The sequence below is a fragment of the Aphanomyces invadans genome (genome assembly GCF_000520115.1).
Source record: "Aphanomyces invadans strain NJM9701 unplaced genomic scaffold supercont1.37, whole genome shotgun sequence".
NCBI lineage: Eukaryota > Oomycota > Saprolegniomycetes > Saprolegniales > Verrucalvaceae > Aphanomyces > Aphanomyces invadans.
The window spans coordinates 374,614-389,322 of NW_008580182.1; the positions used below are offsets into that span (position 1 = coordinate 374,614).

General features: G+C 58.5%; 9 protein-coding genes across 9 annotated transcripts; 3 read left to right on the forward strand and 6 right to left on the reverse strand.

The window, feature by feature from the left end:
- Positions 1-1,213: 1,213 nt before the first annotated feature.
- Positions 1,214-1,479, forward strand: H310_12252 (hypothetical protein; the record flags this gene model as incomplete). Its single annotated transcript, XM_008879246.1, has 2 exons — positions 1,214-1,275; positions 1,353-1,479. 2 exons carry the CDS (start codon positions 1,214-1,216, stop codon positions 1,477-1,479), a joined length of 189 nt encoding a protein of 62 aa, XP_008877468.1.
- On the reverse strand, positions 1,446-2,134 carry H310_12253 (hypothetical protein). Its single transcript, XM_008879247.1, has 3 exons — positions 1,936-2,134; positions 1,764-1,868; positions 1,446-1,691 (listed from the first exon to the last, which is right to left on the reverse strand). The coding sequence occupies exons 1-3, from the start codon at positions 2,104-2,106 to the stop codon at positions 1,542-1,544; spliced, it is 426 nt and encodes a 141-aa protein (XP_008877469.1). The 5' UTR covers positions 2,107-2,134; the 3' UTR covers positions 1,446-1,541.
- A 142-nt stretch (positions 2,135-2,276) lies between these two features.
- H310_12254 (hypothetical protein) lies at positions 2,277-5,097 on the forward strand. Its single transcript, XM_008879248.1, has 9 exons — positions 2,277-2,400; positions 2,448-2,491; positions 2,571-2,639; positions 2,705-3,036; positions 3,079-3,220; positions 3,262-3,354; positions 3,411-3,656; positions 3,701-3,814; positions 3,868-5,097. The coding sequence occupies exons 1-9, from the start codon at positions 2,337-2,339 to the stop codon at positions 4,039-4,041; spliced, it is 1,278 nt and encodes a 425-aa protein (XP_008877470.1). The 5' UTR covers positions 2,277-2,336; the 3' UTR covers positions 4,042-5,097.
- Positions 4,052-5,102, reverse strand: H310_12255 (hypothetical protein). Its single transcript, XM_008879249.1, has 2 exons — positions 4,911-5,102; positions 4,052-4,840 (listed from the first exon to the last, which is right to left on the reverse strand). Exons 1-2 carry the CDS (start codon positions 5,004-5,006, stop codon positions 4,325-4,327), a joined length of 612 nt encoding a protein of 203 aa, XP_008877471.1. The 5' UTR covers positions 5,007-5,102; the 3' UTR covers positions 4,052-4,324.
- A 1,906-nt stretch (positions 5,103-7,008) lies between these two features.
- Positions 7,009-7,919, forward strand: H310_12256 (hypothetical protein). The gene has a single exon (XM_008879250.1). It carries the CDS (start codon positions 7,413-7,415, stop codon positions 7,851-7,853), a length of 441 nt encoding a protein of 146 aa, XP_008877472.1. The 5' UTR covers positions 7,009-7,412; the 3' UTR covers positions 7,854-7,919.
- Positions 7,920-8,186: 267 nt separating this feature from the next.
- On the reverse strand, positions 8,187-8,972 carry H310_12257 (hypothetical protein; the record flags this gene model as incomplete). The annotated part of the gene is made up of 2 exons (XM_008879251.1): positions 8,187-8,644; positions 8,735-8,972. The coding sequence occupies 2 exons, from the start codon at positions 8,970-8,972 to the stop codon at positions 8,187-8,189; spliced, it is 696 nt and encodes a 231-aa protein (XP_008877473.1).
- Positions 8,973-9,213: 241 nt separating this feature from the next.
- Positions 9,214-10,156, reverse strand: H310_12258 (hypothetical protein; the record flags this gene model as incomplete). Its single annotated transcript, XM_008879252.1, has 1 exon — positions 9,214-10,156. The coding sequence occupies exon 1, from the start codon at positions 10,144-10,146 to the stop codon at positions 9,214-9,216; it is 933 nt and encodes a 310-aa protein (XP_008877474.1). The 5' UTR covers positions 10,147-10,156.
- Positions 10,157-10,266: 110 nt separating this feature from the next.
- On the reverse strand, positions 10,267-12,401 carry H310_12259 (hypothetical protein). Its single transcript, XM_008879253.1, has 3 exons — positions 11,100-12,401; positions 10,872-11,011; positions 10,267-10,823 (listed from the first exon to the last, which is right to left on the reverse strand). The coding sequence occupies exons 1-3, from the start codon at positions 12,356-12,358 to the stop codon at positions 10,411-10,413; spliced, it is 1,812 nt and encodes a 603-aa protein (XP_008877475.1). The 5' UTR covers positions 12,359-12,401; the 3' UTR covers positions 10,267-10,410.
- Positions 12,402-12,472: 71 nt separating this feature from the next.
- H310_12260 (hypothetical protein) lies at positions 12,473-14,286 on the reverse strand. Its single transcript, XM_008879254.1, has 8 exons — positions 14,132-14,286; positions 13,944-14,072; positions 13,806-13,893; positions 13,568-13,760; positions 13,487-13,523; positions 13,208-13,441; positions 13,076-13,160; positions 12,473-13,025 (listed from the first exon to the last, which is right to left on the reverse strand). Exons 1-8 carry the CDS (start codon positions 14,226-14,228, stop codon positions 12,614-12,616), a joined length of 1,275 nt encoding a protein of 424 aa, XP_008877476.1. The 5' UTR covers positions 14,229-14,286; the 3' UTR covers positions 12,473-12,613.
- Between the last annotated feature and the right edge of the window lie 423 nt (positions 14,287-14,709).

Sequence of the window (14,709 nt, forward strand, 5' to 3'; positions counted from 1 at the left end):
TCGTTGTCCGAGCGGCGCTCTCGCTCCCGAGATCGACCGCGGACAAGTTCGCCACCGTCCCGATCTCAGTCGACAATCGGGGACATGGCACGTTCCGGCGGTGGATCGTTGTCAGAGATGCGCTCTCGCTCCCGAGAACGGACTCGCCCGCGGCCAAGCTCCCCGTATTCTCGACCTCAGGCGACGATCGGGGACATGGCACGTTCCGGCGGTGGATCGATGCCAGACCGGCGCTCTCGAGATCGAGGTCGACCACACACTCCGCCATCGCGCCCTCAGCCCACTATCGGGGACATGGCGCGAGCTGGTGGTGGGTCCCTTTGCAGCCGCTCGTCGGTCGATGACTCGTCGCACTTGTCTCGACGAAACAGCAACTTGGACAGTCGGGGCAGCAGTCGATCGAGCGCTCCGCAGTCGTCGCACGAGTCTACGAGGGCGATGGGCAAATACAGCCCTGAGAGCCGACACCCCAGCAACTCGTCGTCCCATCGACTCAGCTCGTACAGCGACAGACCCGGCAAGGACGATCGATGGAATCGGGACGACCGAAGAGACGGCGACCGACGTGTCCCCCGAGGGACCGTCGACGACTTCCGTACCACGAAGTCGCAGCAGGACAATCGACCACCTGCTCGAACGCTTGGTGAAATTGCTCGTGCCGGAGGAGGTTCGTTGGTAAATGCGCCGCCGCCATTCGTGTCCAGGCCGCGCTCGCGGTCTCATAGCCGGTTGCCAGAGAAAGCAGCCAGATCACGATCCCGCGGTCGGCCAGAGGCGCTTCCCCCGTCGGCCTCGTCGTCGCGCACCCCCGCTTCCCCAAACGATTCCATGCGCGGATACGCTGCTCGTGATAGCAAGTCGAATTCGCGATGGGTAGGTGATGGCCCTGTCCACAAGAACCGGGAGAAGGGTGCGTCGAGGCATGGCAGTCGCCACACTTTCGACGATGATGCTGTTTTGTCAGCCAAGCGAAAGGAGCCCAGCAATGTTGACGCAAGCGACACGCGCAACCAACGCCCGCGCCATGACGATGGGGAAGGAGGGTCGGGGCCAGCCGCTTTTTTCTCGGGCCGACCGCAAGTAGACTACAGCGGCGCCGTCTACCGATCGTCGAGGCATGCTGAGGACGTCGACAGCGATCGAGGGACGACGTCGCAGCAGAGAGAAAAGCAAAACGTGCACAAAGAAGACGACGCGCGTCCTTCGCACGAGAATGAGCTATCGCATCGACCCGATGCAGCTCCCCACGCAGCAACCAGAGCCCACCAAGGAACTGTGTCGCCGCAGTCGATGTCGACCCCTGGCCGCCCGCTCCTTTCGCGCACGGTTGAAGTTCTCCAGACGGACGGTAGGGACCACGGCAGCTGCACGCCCGACTCGGATACAGGATCGCTCAAGCTGCGCGACATCCTGAACCCGGCGCGAAGTTCCCAGTTCGACCTGGACGACGAGTGCGAAGTCGATTACGACGAGGAATAAGTTGAATATAAATATTCGTCATGTTGGAAGGGGTCATGGAAGGAGGCAACTCGAATTGGTCGCTACGACATGCCGGGCATCGGCACCGGCCGCGCATTCTTCCGCCCTGTGATCTTTTGCATCAACTTGGACTTCTTCAACCTGGGCTGACGGCCGGACCCAGCCGGAATGCGTCCACGAGGGTAAGGTCGATCATCCGACGACATTTGGGACTAGAGAAGCAAGGATGAATACAGTTTATGGCCTGGTGGGTTGGCACAATGCGGCCAAACGAAGACACGTACAAAGGAGCGCTTGGGTTTGTCGGGGTGCCGTCGGGAGGACGACCCAGACGAGTTGGATCGAGTGGGAGTCGTGGCAGAATCATCGTCTTCGTCGCCCCCGCTTGACTATTAGCGAGAACACGTGATGGGATGCGACCCGGACGAAAAGCAAAGCGAGAGGGATGTCCATTACCTCGTCACCGGATGCTCCATTCTCCTTGATGTCCGCCCGAACAGCTTCGTATTCAGCAACCAACTTGGCCGTCTTGTTCGAGTCTTCCGAGTGCAGGAGTTGAAAGATGTCCACGTACGACATGCGAGCCGGCGCTGCGGGTGGCTTGGATGCCGCCATCGCCACTTCCATCCTGCCGCACGCGTGAGGCTCAATTCGGTTGAATTTCGGATTCAACGGTCCTACATAGGCATATGCCTTGTCCAATGTAGCATTTTTAAGGAAATATTGAATACGAATACAAAACACAAGTCACAATAAAGGATCGAATTAAAACTAGATCCAGGCCTCGCAGTTGTTTTGAACACTTGCTCACGTCGACAGGTACACGAAGGAGCGGTCAGCAACCAGGGCAACCGACGATGCCGCTCACGATGAACGACGTTAACGGGGCTGTGAAGAAGCGTGTGTCATACTTCTACGACTGTACGCATGGGTGTTTCTGTGTGATGAAGCTCACGGGCTGTGCGTAGCGGAGATTGGCAACTACCACTATGGCCCAAACCATCCCATGAAGGTCGGTGTTGCAGTCATTATCGATGGGTCATGCGACGGAATACCCCCTACTCATATGTGGTTTGTTGTTGTTTCTGTAGCCGCACCGTGTTCGCATGACGCACAACCTGGTGACGAACTATGGCTTGACCAAGCACATGCAAATTTACGTACGTTTGGCGAGCGGTCGATGCGCATATCGACATTTTCGTGGATCTCACGCGCGTGTACGTAGCGCCCCAAGCTTCTCGGGTGGGAAGAGCTGACTCGTTTCCACTCGGACGATTACATTCACTTTCTTCGGTTGATATCACCGGACAACATGCATCACTACCTCCGCCAGCTGCAGCGCTTCAACGTGGGCGAAGACTGCCCCGTTTTCGACGGTCTGTACGAATTCTGCCAACTCTACGCGAGTGCGTCCATCGGCGGTGCCGCGCGACTGAACGACAACAGCGCCGACATTGTCATCAACTGGTCGGGTGGGTTGCACCACGCGAAACGATCGGAAGCGTCAGGATTTTGCTATGTAAACGACTGCGTCCTGGGCATCTTGGAGCTCCTCAAGTACGTGCTGCCCTCCCGTCCACAGCTGACGCCATGTCGCAGGGAGCACCAGCGCGTTGTGTACATCGATATCGATATCCACCATGGCGACGGCGTCGAGGAAGCGTTTTACACGACGAACCGCGTCATGACAGTGTCATTCCACAAGTACGGGGAATTCTTCCCTGGCACTGGCGACGTCAAAGTACATGGAACGCTGCGAGTCGATTCTCATGGCGGATGTAGGACGTGGGGTATGGCGAAGGCAAGAACTACGCGGTCAACTTTCCCTGCCGCGACGGCATGGACGACGAAAGCTTTAGCTCGATCTTCCGCTCGGTGCGATGTCGAGTTGCCGCCCATGGCCCCTGACGCAATATTCCGTGCGTGTGCAGGTCATGTCCAAGGTGATGGAGCACTTTGCCCCTGGCGCGATCGTGCTCCAGTGCGGCGCCGACTCGCTATCAGGCGATCGACTCGGGTCGTTCAACCTGAGCGTCAAGGGTCACGCCGACTGCGTCGCGTACATGCGCAGCTTCAACGTCCCGATGCTCGTGATCGGCGGCGGCGGGTACACCCTCCGCAACGTCCCTCGCGCTTGGTGCTATGAGACGTCCGTGCTATTGGACGTAGACATTCCAGTACGTGGGCACTGCGCTTTTATGCATGATCGACTGTATCGCAGGACGCGATGCCATACAACGACTACTTTGAGTACTTTGGTCCAGAGTACCGGCTGCACATGCCCGTGAGCAACATGGAGAACCTCAACACGCCGTCCTACTTGAACGAGATCAAGGTAGCATGGAGCGGTCCTAGTGCGTTGTCAACGTGAACGTTTTGTGTGGCTAGCAATTGCTGTTTGAACAGTTGCGCCAACTCGATCACGCACCGAGCGTCCCATTCCATGACGTACCATCCAAGATCGTCGCAGACGATGCCGACCAAGACATGGGCAACCCTGATGAACATGCCGTGAATGACGCGCCGCAGCACCCTGCCGAGTTTTACGACAAGGCCGAATGAAGCGTCTGGAGGAAGCGACCACGGCGACTCGTGCGCTGTCCACGACCATCTAAGCAATCCATTCAACGTTATTCCAGCTCGTTTGTCCGTCAGACTTGGATCGTGGAAGATGGTGATGGCGACATGCCGCGCATTGTGCGAGGAAAGGTCGGCGATGGGTGATGACGAACATTCGACTACGATGGCCATGTTGGAAAAGGTGCTAGTGTGGTGGGAGGGAGTGGAGTTGTGGTGGCCACGATAGCGAGTGCATGGGTTGAGAAAATTGACGTTTCGTTGCTATCTACAGCTGCGGTCGCGCCAACTCGAACCGGTCCTTCACGCTCGTGTACCCGTCGCCGCCGACCTTTCCGACCCCGACGAACAAAGCATCGTCCACGATCCGGCCGTCACCAGCCACGGCGTCGTTTACGACGAAATGCACCACGTCCAAGTACATGACACTGCTGTTTCCAATCGACACAACATCGCGCAAGGTGCACTCCATGCGGACGAGCGACTTGGCAACGCCAGGAGCGTTGACGCGCGTACCTTCGACAGGCTCGATGCCGACCGCCTCGAACTCACTCACGTCGCGGGGGTAGTTGGCGCATGACCCGTTCATGACTTCAATGAGGTCTTGAGTGACCAAGTTGACTTGACACTCCTTCGTTTGCCTCAGGTTCGATAGTGTGTCCTTGTCGACGCCGACGCGAGGGTTCACTTGCGTCACGGACAAAACAGGCGGAAACGTGCTTGCAACGGTAAAAAACGAGTACGGGGCGAGGTTGGACACGCCATTCTCGCTCAGCGTGCTGATCTGTGCCACATAATCATGACATTCCACACACGAACTCGGCGCATGGCGCGAGAGATTCATCAACCCGTACCCAAGCGATTGGACGCGGGACGACGGTACCAACGAGGAGTTGGTACGCGAGGCGGCTGTCAATGTCTTTGGCGTCGTAGTGCTTTACAGTAGACATAAGAGCGTGCGTCTTCGCCGACGGGAGAAGGCAGCTTCGCCGCCAAGCTCGTCGGGCTAGCTTGAACAATGCTGCGCGATCGCCGCGGAACAACGCGGCATGGGATTGCCACCGATTGGAAGATTGTATCCGTATCCGGATAACGTCCTCCGACAAATTGGAGCCTCCCGCATGGGCGACTTGCGACGGTGTGCGCGGGAGGCGCAGATGGCGCAGAGCAAAGCTAGGTGAGGAATACGTGCAGTGAGTTGCACAAGCGACTGCTGCTGGGTTCACGAAACAGCTCGCTGCCGTGACTCCCGTCCCAGGTGATTCTGCAGAGATCTAGAATGGGAAGTGACACGGAAGTGCCTTGGCGGGAGTTGATGGAACGACAGCGCCAACGATCCCAGCTTGGCTGCTGTTTGTCATGCAACCATTGCGTGCGTGCTCATAGCGCGGGATCCAGTGAAACCCTGTCATGCGGCACCCGGTTGAACATGCTGCGTCGATCCTGACCGCGATTGTAGTTCTGCGGAAGCATGTGAGAAACGTCACCCTTCGTTATGAACTCACGAACTTCCATTGCATGCATCCACCGATGCCGTGCATGTGCCACGACATACGTCGAAAGCGGTCATCAAGGACTTGCGAGCCTCGATCGCATCATTGAGCAAGGTGAGTGAGATGTTGAGTGAGATGTCTTTCGAGCACAACTGTGCGTTGAGATCGTGCTTTGTCGTGTGGATGACCAAGGTGGACACAAGATCCGAGCGCTCTCGTTCCACGGTTTGCCGACCCGAGTGCGATGGTTAGTTGACTTCGACGAGCTTGACGATGTAACCTCGCGTATCTTTTCCAATGGGACAAATCGTTTCATTTCTTCTTGGTAGACGAAGGTCTTCCGCTGCGAGCGGTGGCCTCGACGAAGCTGTCCATGGACATGGCGGCGTGGAATCTGCGGCCCTTGCCAGAGTTGGGAAAAACGGCACTCGAGACGACGACGACACGTTTCATATCATACACCACATGATTGTATTTTTCTTTCCGTTCTCTTGCTTCCAGTATTGAAATGTGCATGACATGATGTCCATCCAGATCGTTCACGACGAATTTTGCTGGATACCATATGAGCGATACATACAAACTACAAGATATTTTCCTTTGTGGGATGAGATGCTTGGGTGTCAGGAAGGAGGCACCCGCGCTCCGCCACAAAGTTGGGTGTGGTTGCCGAGCTCAGTCACACAGGCACTCGCGGTACGAGAGAGTAGCGCGCCGCTGCCTCGTCTTAGCCGTCTCTCGATGATGGGCAACGAGCCCACGGGGACGATCATCTGCTTGGTCATGGGACGTATCGAGGATGCACCAGGTGTCGAAGAGACAGAGAGAGAACAATGGATTGCGATCACATGACTCGTCGAGCGTCAGGACGAGAGTCATCGGTGGATGGGAGGCACATGACGCGGCCGAGCCTTGGCCTGGCATCCCCGGCCGCACGACAATACACGACCCAGCGACGTTCAACTAGCTCGAACAAACCAAGCCCATGGTGCGTCATCGGCTACGACGTCCGAGGGGTGCGTGGCAACGTCATGCTCGGGGTCGCGATTTGTGGTGGGTCGTCGAGAGCCGGCGGCGTCGTCTGAGTCGACGACGACTACTCGGATGAATCCACTGGCCGAAACGATCCGCGCGCGACGTGTGGGGGCAGCATTGCGATGCCCGACTCATGCAACAGGACGCGAAGTGACAGGGCTGCACAGGCTCCCAGGCCCCACACCTTTAACCACGGATACAGACCACCCGCATGGTGTACGTGGCGATGGGGGAGGGCAGCCGCGCGCTGTGCGCCAGTAGTCCATGCCGCGTGCTGCTTCCCATCAAGTGCTCAACGTGGCCCATCCGGTCGAATCTGTCGGAGATCGCGCCAATCGCTGGGGAGCCACCGACCAGATGCGTGACCCGCGCTGTCGTATTTCGTAGCGAGGGTCCGAAGCTCCTGGCGAAGTTGCCAGTGGGATGGGACACGATGGCTAGTTTCTCCAAGTGTCGGGTGGCGCGACGTGGGCCGGCGCCCGAGCCGGTCGGCGACGGCACGTTGCCGAGGGTCGACGACAGTTGAAGCGAATATGGCAAGGTCCAGTCGCAAGCCCGACGGCACAACGAGTTGCACCCTTCCGAACACGGACTTGTCTACGCGATGCGGCGGAGGGCCTGGCCCGTGGCCCTCATGCCACGCCGCCTCGATTCCATGATATCATGTAGCTGAACGCGTCATGGCCGCGCCGAGACTGCTACACATGGCGGGGGAACTTGTCTTGACAGTTCTGGCGTGCGAGCGGGTCAGGTTCAACTCGTGCACCACATGGCGGGCAGCATGGACCATGAGGTCCAACCGGGTTTATTTGTAAACTTGCTCGACCGATGAGCCTTGCCAACATCCGATCGTCTGTCGTTGACGCCAAGCGGGACGGCAACCACACCGAGTACGCGATCCGCGTCCAGACGTTGGATGCCGACGTCGTCGTGCATCGCCGGTACTCTGCGTTTGTCCAGCTGCAAAAGTACGTGCACCGCCACATCTTCGAAGGCCAATGCTGCGGCGGCAAGTGCCTCCTCGAGTCGTTCTTGACCGGCGTGTTCGAAACCGAGTTCCCCAACGGCAACTTCCTCACCAAGAACTCGGCCAAAGTCGTCCAAGACCGCGTGTATTTCCTCACCGACTTCCTCCAGCTTCTCCAGGACGCCCTCGCCAAGTGCCCGCCACGCATCCTCCAGCGATGTGAAAACGAAGGGTGCAAGGTCTCCAAGCTCCTCAAGAGCTTCCTTGGCATCGTGTCGCCCAACCCGGCCACCGTCGAGTAGGCGCCTCACTTTCCAGTAGTCGTCCCTGTATTTAATTCGAATCCCATGTCTCCATCACTTTCGTCATGCTCGGCCTCCCATCGGCTCCGTCCTCCCGTGCCACCTCGCTGTGCAGCGCCGCAGATCCTGAACTTGTGGTCAGTCCCACATGTCTCGCTCCGGCGACACCCTGTCGTGGAAATTCGAGTTTGATTCGTGGATGCCGCCAGCCGCACGGGCGACAGCTCGAGATAGGTCTCCACCCCGCGTCGAGTGGGTGGACCACCGCCGCTGCATCGAGCAAGCGCCCGTGGTCGGTCCCTGCTAGATCGCTGCACTAACTGACGATGCATCCTACCGAACACGTCGTCGTGATGCCGAGAGCATGGACATGTCTTGTCGGTGGCAAGACTCTTCCCACGATGGTGGAGGCGCCATATCGAGGAAGCTCTTGATCAACTTGGCGACCTTGCAACCGTGGGCGGCTGTGAGCAGCCGTGTTGGCTCGGGGCACTTGAACAACGCATCGTGCAGCCTCTGGAGAAAAAAGTGGAGCGTCGCGATGCGCTCCCGGACGACCTTTTCCGTGTTGAGAACTCGGTACGAGTCCATCTCGATCTCATCAAAGACGTGCTGGAGGACGGGCTGCAGGTGGCACGACCGGTGGTGGCAACAAGGTCCAGCAGTCAGCAGCCGTAGCGCGATCTTCTTGAGCTGACCAAACGCCGAGTACCGCCGGTGGACGCGCGACTCAGTCGGGCCCGTGCACACTTGGATAGCGTACACGACATGGGCGCCGTCCCGGAACGCCCCTACCACACAAGTCTGGACGTTGAAGAGAGACATGCGGGAATTTTCGACACTGTTGCACGACCATGGCATATTCCACCGGCTAAGAATACCTGCCACCGCCAACGTCACGCAGCCGCTGGCATTCTCGACCAAAGCCATCGACTGCACGCGTCTCCTCCACGGTGCTTGGCCTGGCGGTGGAACGACGGCGGTTGACGAGATTGCCGGAACGTTCGGGGTGGCCGAACCAGTCGTGGAAGGTTCTATCGCGCGGCCTGCGTGGATGGATGGCAAAGGAGGATGGACTTCCGCCGACAGAGGCGACTTGGATGGTGGCAAGACCCCCATCGTTGCGTGTTCGAGTTTGCCCCAGCACCGATCGAGCCCTTTTAGCTGACCTGGAGCCCCGTCATGACGGCGGGGGACAACGGGAGGCCACTTTCGAGTACACCTCGCGCGTCGTCGGGTCGTTGTGCATTCGCTCCATGTACGAGGGCCGCCCAACCTGCCAGTAGACAGACCTCGTGGCCATAAATGAACTCGTTACTCTCGTGTAGTGCAAGTGGCGTGCGTTGGGCTGCTCGTCCTCCTACTCATCCTGCGGAATGCCAATGTAGGCACTTGTCGGGTCCACTCGAAATGGCTTGGCAAATGCACAATAGAGCAGCGCTATCAACGCCATGACGGCACACGCCCAGCTCACGCCAACGCCAACAGTCGGGTCCACCTTGGGCGGATCTTTCAACGCCCCCTCAACCAAGGGCACTTGGGGCGTCGGGTAGTGGGGTGGAGGTGCGACAGCGTGGGGGAGGCGGACATGGGGCGGCGCTCCAGGGCAATAATGCATGTGGCGACACATCTCCATGGCGGTCGATCCGTTCGTCAAGCCTTCGAGAATCGCGGGAACGTGGTGGGTCAAGGTATGGCACCCCGTTCGGTGCGAATCCCCGCGCTCGCAAACAATTGCCGCGCCAATTTGAACCGCTTTCACCGGCAAGTCGCGTTGGCGCCGCGTATCGTTCACGTAATGCACAGCCACCCAGCATTGCATGCACTTGGGGTGGAAGCCTCCGAGAATCGCATCACGTGGCTCTGCCAGCGTCGGGCGGCCGTGCGGGTCGTCGTGCTTTCCACACATGTGCATCTGGTCGCGGCATATCTTGGCCACGCACTCGCCGTGCTCCAGAGACTTTTTGATCGCGCTCACTTTGTCTGCCAACTTGTCGCATGTCGGAGATGACTTGTTGCGTGCTAGCCAAGCGCACGTGACGTCAACGCCGCCAACCAGCGCCGGACATGAGATCTGCGGCAGCCGGCGCACTTGGTCCATGTACGTCGTCGAGCTGCGACAGAGCATGCACAACAGCCACGCGGCATCGTCCCGCGACGGATGAAACGCGGTGGGCAAAACGTCGCCGTGTCCGGTCGTCCAGCGGCCCACATCTTCGTCCGTTGGAAAGAGCGCATCGGGGGACGCCCCCGCCAGTCCCGCCAACACCACGGAAACAATCCATCCTACCATGGTGTCCCCAATTTGGAATGTGATGCCAACGGGGAAATGGGCGTCGACGTATGGACAAGATGGGACGAGGGGTGACCTGTCCCACGAAGCCCTCGTCCCCAACGGTCCGCTCGATTGCGTCCTAGCCCATGGCTTCCCCATCGCCGTCGGAGAAGAATGCCCCCCGTCATGCCGCTGCGACACAGTTGCGCGATGCTGTCGGCCACGCAAGCCAGTCGACCAAGTCGTCCAAGAATCCTATCAAGTATGGTATATTCTGTCGCACTACGCATCCAGGGCGAGGCAGGCCGGGCCATCCCACATTTCTTGGAACTCGTCAGCGCCTTTGGACCGCGCCAACGTGAGCACAGCGCCGAGCATGCACGGAACAATGTACATGAGCGCGGGCTGGCCAGCGACGAAGTGTTGGAGCACGATCGCCATCACGTTGGCCATGAGCAGCCCGACGGCGTAGGCAACGCAGGCCCAAACAAAGTAACTCGATCCGTTGTTCAACGGGCGCACGTGGCAGTAGTCGACGCGCAGCGCAAACGAAACGAGGAGGGCGGGAAGGACAATGTCTCCGAGGCCGAGCAGCGAGTTCCCGCCGTAGGTGGACAGGATGAGAGGGATCGAAAGCACGAGGGGAATCGTGTCGTGGCCGCAGGTGGCGGACTCGGGGTGCCGGACGCAGAACGCTACAAAACGTGGTGATATCGCGGCCCGTCGAAGTGGGTGGCTCGTACCGTTCAAGTCGAGGGAGACCTTGCCGCCCTGGGAAGCGACTTCCACCATCACATTCGACCCAAACACGAGCGGCGAAAAGTAGACAAAGAAGACATCGTAGGCAAATGCGACTCCCAGGAGGATTGTAGCGATCCGGAGGCTAGTAGAAACCATCAGGAACAAGATGGAGATGTCGGCGTCCGCGCGCCGACGGATGAAGCGATGGATGGACAGGATGGTTTGAGTACCTTTGGATGTGGATCGAATCGACAAAGACAAAGCAGAGGCAGATGCCCAGGAAGTTTTGCAAGATCCAGACGAGGGGGTCGTGCCGCGCGAGGAACCACCAGAGGACGAGAGCCAGCGACGGCCACACCGACCAAAACGCGGGCCAGTTGCACCCGACGCCATGCGGCGGCCGATGTGGCATCAAATGGGCCAGGAGCGGGTACGTGATTAAGTGGGTGATGCACACCCACGACGCCAGCGCAAACAGGCACTGGACAAACAAGATCACGTGCACGTAGTACATGAGCAGGAGCATGCACGACCCCATGACGAGGAAGAGAAGCGCGTGCTGCAGCGTCATGTTGAGCGGCTCTTCTTGCGCGTCGCGGATCGGCGAGTACGCGTGATGAAACGGCGACAGGGCGGCCGACGACGCGCTTGGGGGGTCGTGGTGTGGGTCCGAGAGATGATGCAGGGTTGACGCGTGGAGGTGCTGGGAGAATTGACGCTCCTTGGCCGCTGAATAGTACGCAGAGGCGACGACAATGGCGACTCCGAGAGCCCAGATAAGCAGCATGCTCCAGTTCCACGGGCTTTCGTCTTGCGGTAACGACACGGTAACAAACGTGGCGTTCGGGTGCTCCACGAAGAAGTTCTCGATGGTCGCGCCATCCAGGACGGTGAGGTAGACGCTAGGAATGGTGACAGTCGATATGGCCGCGGTCGACCCATTCATCGCGATCAGAATGTTGCGCACGCAGCAGCGCTCCTGGTGAAGCGGCGAAAAGACACACGTTGAACTGACGCAACTCGCGCTCTCTTCGCAAAAGTCGCCGGCACCGAGGGAGCAGTCCACTTGATTGGGCTGTTTGAGCGCGGCTGTAGGGGTGTCGCGGACTAGCACGAGCGCCGCTCCCGCTGCTTGGGCATGCAGGACCTTGGTTTCAAACGAGCAGTCGCCGCGGTCGATGAGCACAGCTTCATCTTGGACGGACGACAGAAGCGGTGTACAAGCGGTGAGAGGATTGGCCAGTGCAAATGACAGGTACGACGTCGACGTGACTGCCGCCGGAAGCGGCGGGCCGAACAAAGATGGAGACACGTACATGCTTGTGGACACTTTGTTGTCCAACGACGTCAGTTCCAGTACCGCCAACGAGATATTTGGGAGCGGCACGGTCACGTGGCTGGCAAGCGTATTGATGCTCTCGGCAGCAGACAGGTTCTTGCTCGCCGCAAGCGCCGCGATTGACGCAAGGAGCGACGCTTGCAGCCGCATCCTCACAGCCTCGGACCGGAAACGAAGGTGTGTCAACTCTGGTGGGAACCTCGAGTGAATCCATCAATTAAATGCCTGATTCGCCTTGGCTTCAGAAAGGGAACAGGCAAAAAATCGATGACTTTTCAGGCCATTATCCGGTTAATCTCGTACACTACACACGCTTGGTGAAATTGAGCCAGCGAAAAGCGTCTTAAACCGATGGGTTCTTCGTTGAAGGATTCGATGAAGACTGGACATCACAAGCAAGGGGGCTCAATGCGCCAGCCTCGCGGCGCCGACGGCAACGGCCACGTCTGGGTCGATGTGCCCATTAGGCGCTCGACCAAACATCTCCGTAAGTTGGCCTTGAATCCACGGAATGCGAGAGGACCCTCCAACCAGCACAACTTCGTCGACATCCCCTGCCGTCATCATGTTCCCCACCAGCACCTCCTTCACGGGCTCCATCGTGCGCTGGAGCGTCGGTAGACACAATTCTTCCCATTCTGCTCGCGTCATGCGTAACCGAAGGGTGTCGCCTACGACGTACTCCCCCACCGCTTGCTGAACAACGCACGACGCTTCGCCATCGTTGGCAAAGCTCAATCGACGCTTCAACTGCTCGGCTACACCGCGGACGCCTGCAGCCGTGCATGGAAACACATCAGGCATGTCCCCCGAAGTCCTACGTGTCGTCGTCAGTAATTGCGTCGACTGCAGAGGCGCTCTACGCACTGCACATCGGGAAGGCTGTGGCCGCCGACGACTTGCTCGAACTCGTGCTTTAGGTGTGCACTCAACAGGTCATCCAAGTCTTCACCTGTACGTGCATCACGAGACCATCCTCTCTCGACGGCGGCTCCCTACCTCCCAAGTGGTTGTCGCCCGCCGTGTCCATGACTTGGAACGATCCGTTTTGCAAGTACAGCAGGGACACATCGAGGGTGCCGCCGCCAAAGTCAAACACCAGGACGTAGTGGACATTGGGTTTCGTGTGCAGCCCGTACGCGAGCGCAGCGGCCGTGGGCTCGACCAGGACATTGCGCACTTTGAGGCCAGCTCGCTCGAACGCCGCCACCGTCGCTTTGCGCTGGGAAGCGTCTGGACAAGTCTCCGTCACACAAACGCGCACGAGGCAAAACGTACCAAAGCCAGCTGGAATGGCAATTACCGCGCCGTAAATCTACTCAACCGAGTGAGACAGAGGGGTAGATGACGTCGACGGACCTGATCGTGGCCGAGGAACGCCATCGCAGTCTCCTTCAGGGCCTTGACGACGTAGTAACCAATGTCCACGGGAGAGATGCAGGATGGATGGCCAGGAAGGTTCAGCCCAAAGCACACGTGGCTGTCACCTGTCGTGTTGGCGAGCAATGGAAAGTCGTACAGGGCCGCCTCTGCTGCAATCGACTCGTCGAATCTGACGAAACCTGTGACACGTGTGAGTTTGCCACACACTACTTACTGTCGCCCGATAAAACGCTTTGCATTCGAAATCGTGTGCTTCGGGTCCACGCGGCGGTAGTGGCGTGCGTCCCGTCCAACGAGAACACCTATTCATGATGGACCACATGTAGGTGACAAAATTCCAAAGGACGCGCACCTCCATTAGGCTTGAATGCGACGACAGAAGGCAAGAGGAAGTGCCCATGGACGTCAGGCATCACAGTCACATTCCCATGCCGGTTCACGGCAACGACTGAGTACGTTGTGCCGAGGTCTATCCCGACCACTACACAGCAAACGTGAACGTAAGGCTTCTGTGCAGTCAACAAGCAGTTAGCAACGTACAATGTTCCTTGCCGAGGTGTCCCGATCGCGCCAGGAACACTGCGATGGCACCGAAGACGGCCGACACAAAGAAGAGGACCGTCCCTGCGTTGACCATGCCACCGTCTCCAACTTACGCGTCAACTTACGTGTCACGCGTTCTGCGAGATTTGAAAGTTGTCGTGTTTTTTATTCGTTTCGGACGTTTCCTACCCATTGTCGCATTCATTCCGAAATCACTTATAAATAGTGTGACTTTGAAATAGTGTTATTCCCCGACGTTGAAATAGCTTGTTGAAATAAATGGAGCGAATCCGTCGTGAACGATAATCGCAAACATTCGTGTCGGCAGTTTCAGCCAGGGGGGAGGATGGATGGTGGGCGCAACAAGAGTTGGCCACGGCAATGCAATGCTCCATCGCTCGTTACCACGTTTGGCGTTGGCGGCGCAGCGTGCTTGCAGCGACCAGAGTGGCGATTGCTACTCTGCCGGGCGCGAACCGCGGCGGCGCCACGAACCCGACCACACGACGCCATCGTAACCATGTGACAAGAAGCCGCTAAGTAAACAAGTCGCGGCGGCGCGCACCCAACACGTG

Excerpts from the sequence above, each read along its gene's own strand:
- H310_12260 (XM_008879254.1), bottom strand. The coding sequence starts at position 14,228 with ATGGTCAACGCAGGGACGGTCCTCTTCTTTGTGTCGGCCGTCTTCGGT. Across the intron at positions 13,761-13,805 it reads AAGCGTTTTATCGGGCGACA|ATTCGACGAGTCGATTGCAG; the intron begins GTAAGTAGTGTG and ends AGGTTTCGTCAG. Across the intron at positions 13,161-13,207 it reads GGGCGACAACCACTTGGGAG|GTGAAGACTTGGATGACCTG; the intron begins GTAGGGAGCCGC and ends ATGCACGTACAG.
- H310_12259 (XM_008879253.1), bottom strand. The coding sequence starts at position 12,358 with ATGCGGCTGCAAGCGTCGCTCCTTGCGTCAATCGCGGCGCTTGCGGCG. Across the intron at positions 11,012-11,099 it reads GATTCGATCCACATCCAAAG|CCTCCGGATCGCTACAATCC; the intron begins GTACTCAAACCA and ends GGTTTCTACTAG. Across the intron at positions 10,824-10,871 it reads GGTCTCCCTCGACTTGAACG|CGTTCTGCGTCCGGCACCCC; the intron begins GTACGAGCCACC and ends CACGTTTTGTAG.
- H310_12255 (XM_008879249.1), bottom strand. The coding sequence starts at position 5,006 with ATGTCTACTGTAAAGCACTACGACGCCAAAGACATTGACAGCCGCCTC. Across the intron at positions 4,841-4,910 it reads TCCCGCGTCCAATCGCTTGG|ATCAGCACGCTGAGCGAGAA; the intron begins GTACGGGTTGAT and ends TATGTGGCACAG.
- H310_12253 (XM_008879247.1), bottom strand. The coding sequence starts at position 2,106 with ATGGAAGTGGCGATGGCGGCATCCAAGCCACCCGCAGCGCCGGCTCGC. Across the intron at positions 1,869-1,935 it reads ATGGAGCATCCGGTGACGAG|TCAAGCGGGGGCGACGAAGA; the intron begins GTAATGGACATC and ends TCTCGCTAATAG. Across the intron at positions 1,692-1,763 it reads ACAAACCCAAGCGCTCCTTT|TCCCAAATGTCGTCGGATGA; the intron begins GTACGTGTCTTC and ends TTGCTTCTCTAG.
- H310_12256 (XM_008879250.1), top strand. The coding sequence starts at position 7,413 with ATGAGCCTTGCCAACATCCGATCGTCTGTCGTTGACGCCAAGCGGGAC.
- H310_12254 (XM_008879248.1), top strand. The coding sequence starts at position 2,337 with ATGCCGCTCACGATGAACGACGTTAACGGGGCTGTGAAGAAGCGTGTG. Across the intron at positions 2,401-2,447 it reads TGTGTCATACTTCTACGACT|CGGAGATTGGCAACTACCAC; the intron begins GTACGCATGGGT and ends GGCTGTGCGTAG. Across the intron at positions 2,492-2,570 it reads GCCCAAACCATCCCATGAAG|CCGCACCGTGTTCGCATGAC; the intron begins GTCGGTGTTGCA and ends TTGTTTCTGTAG.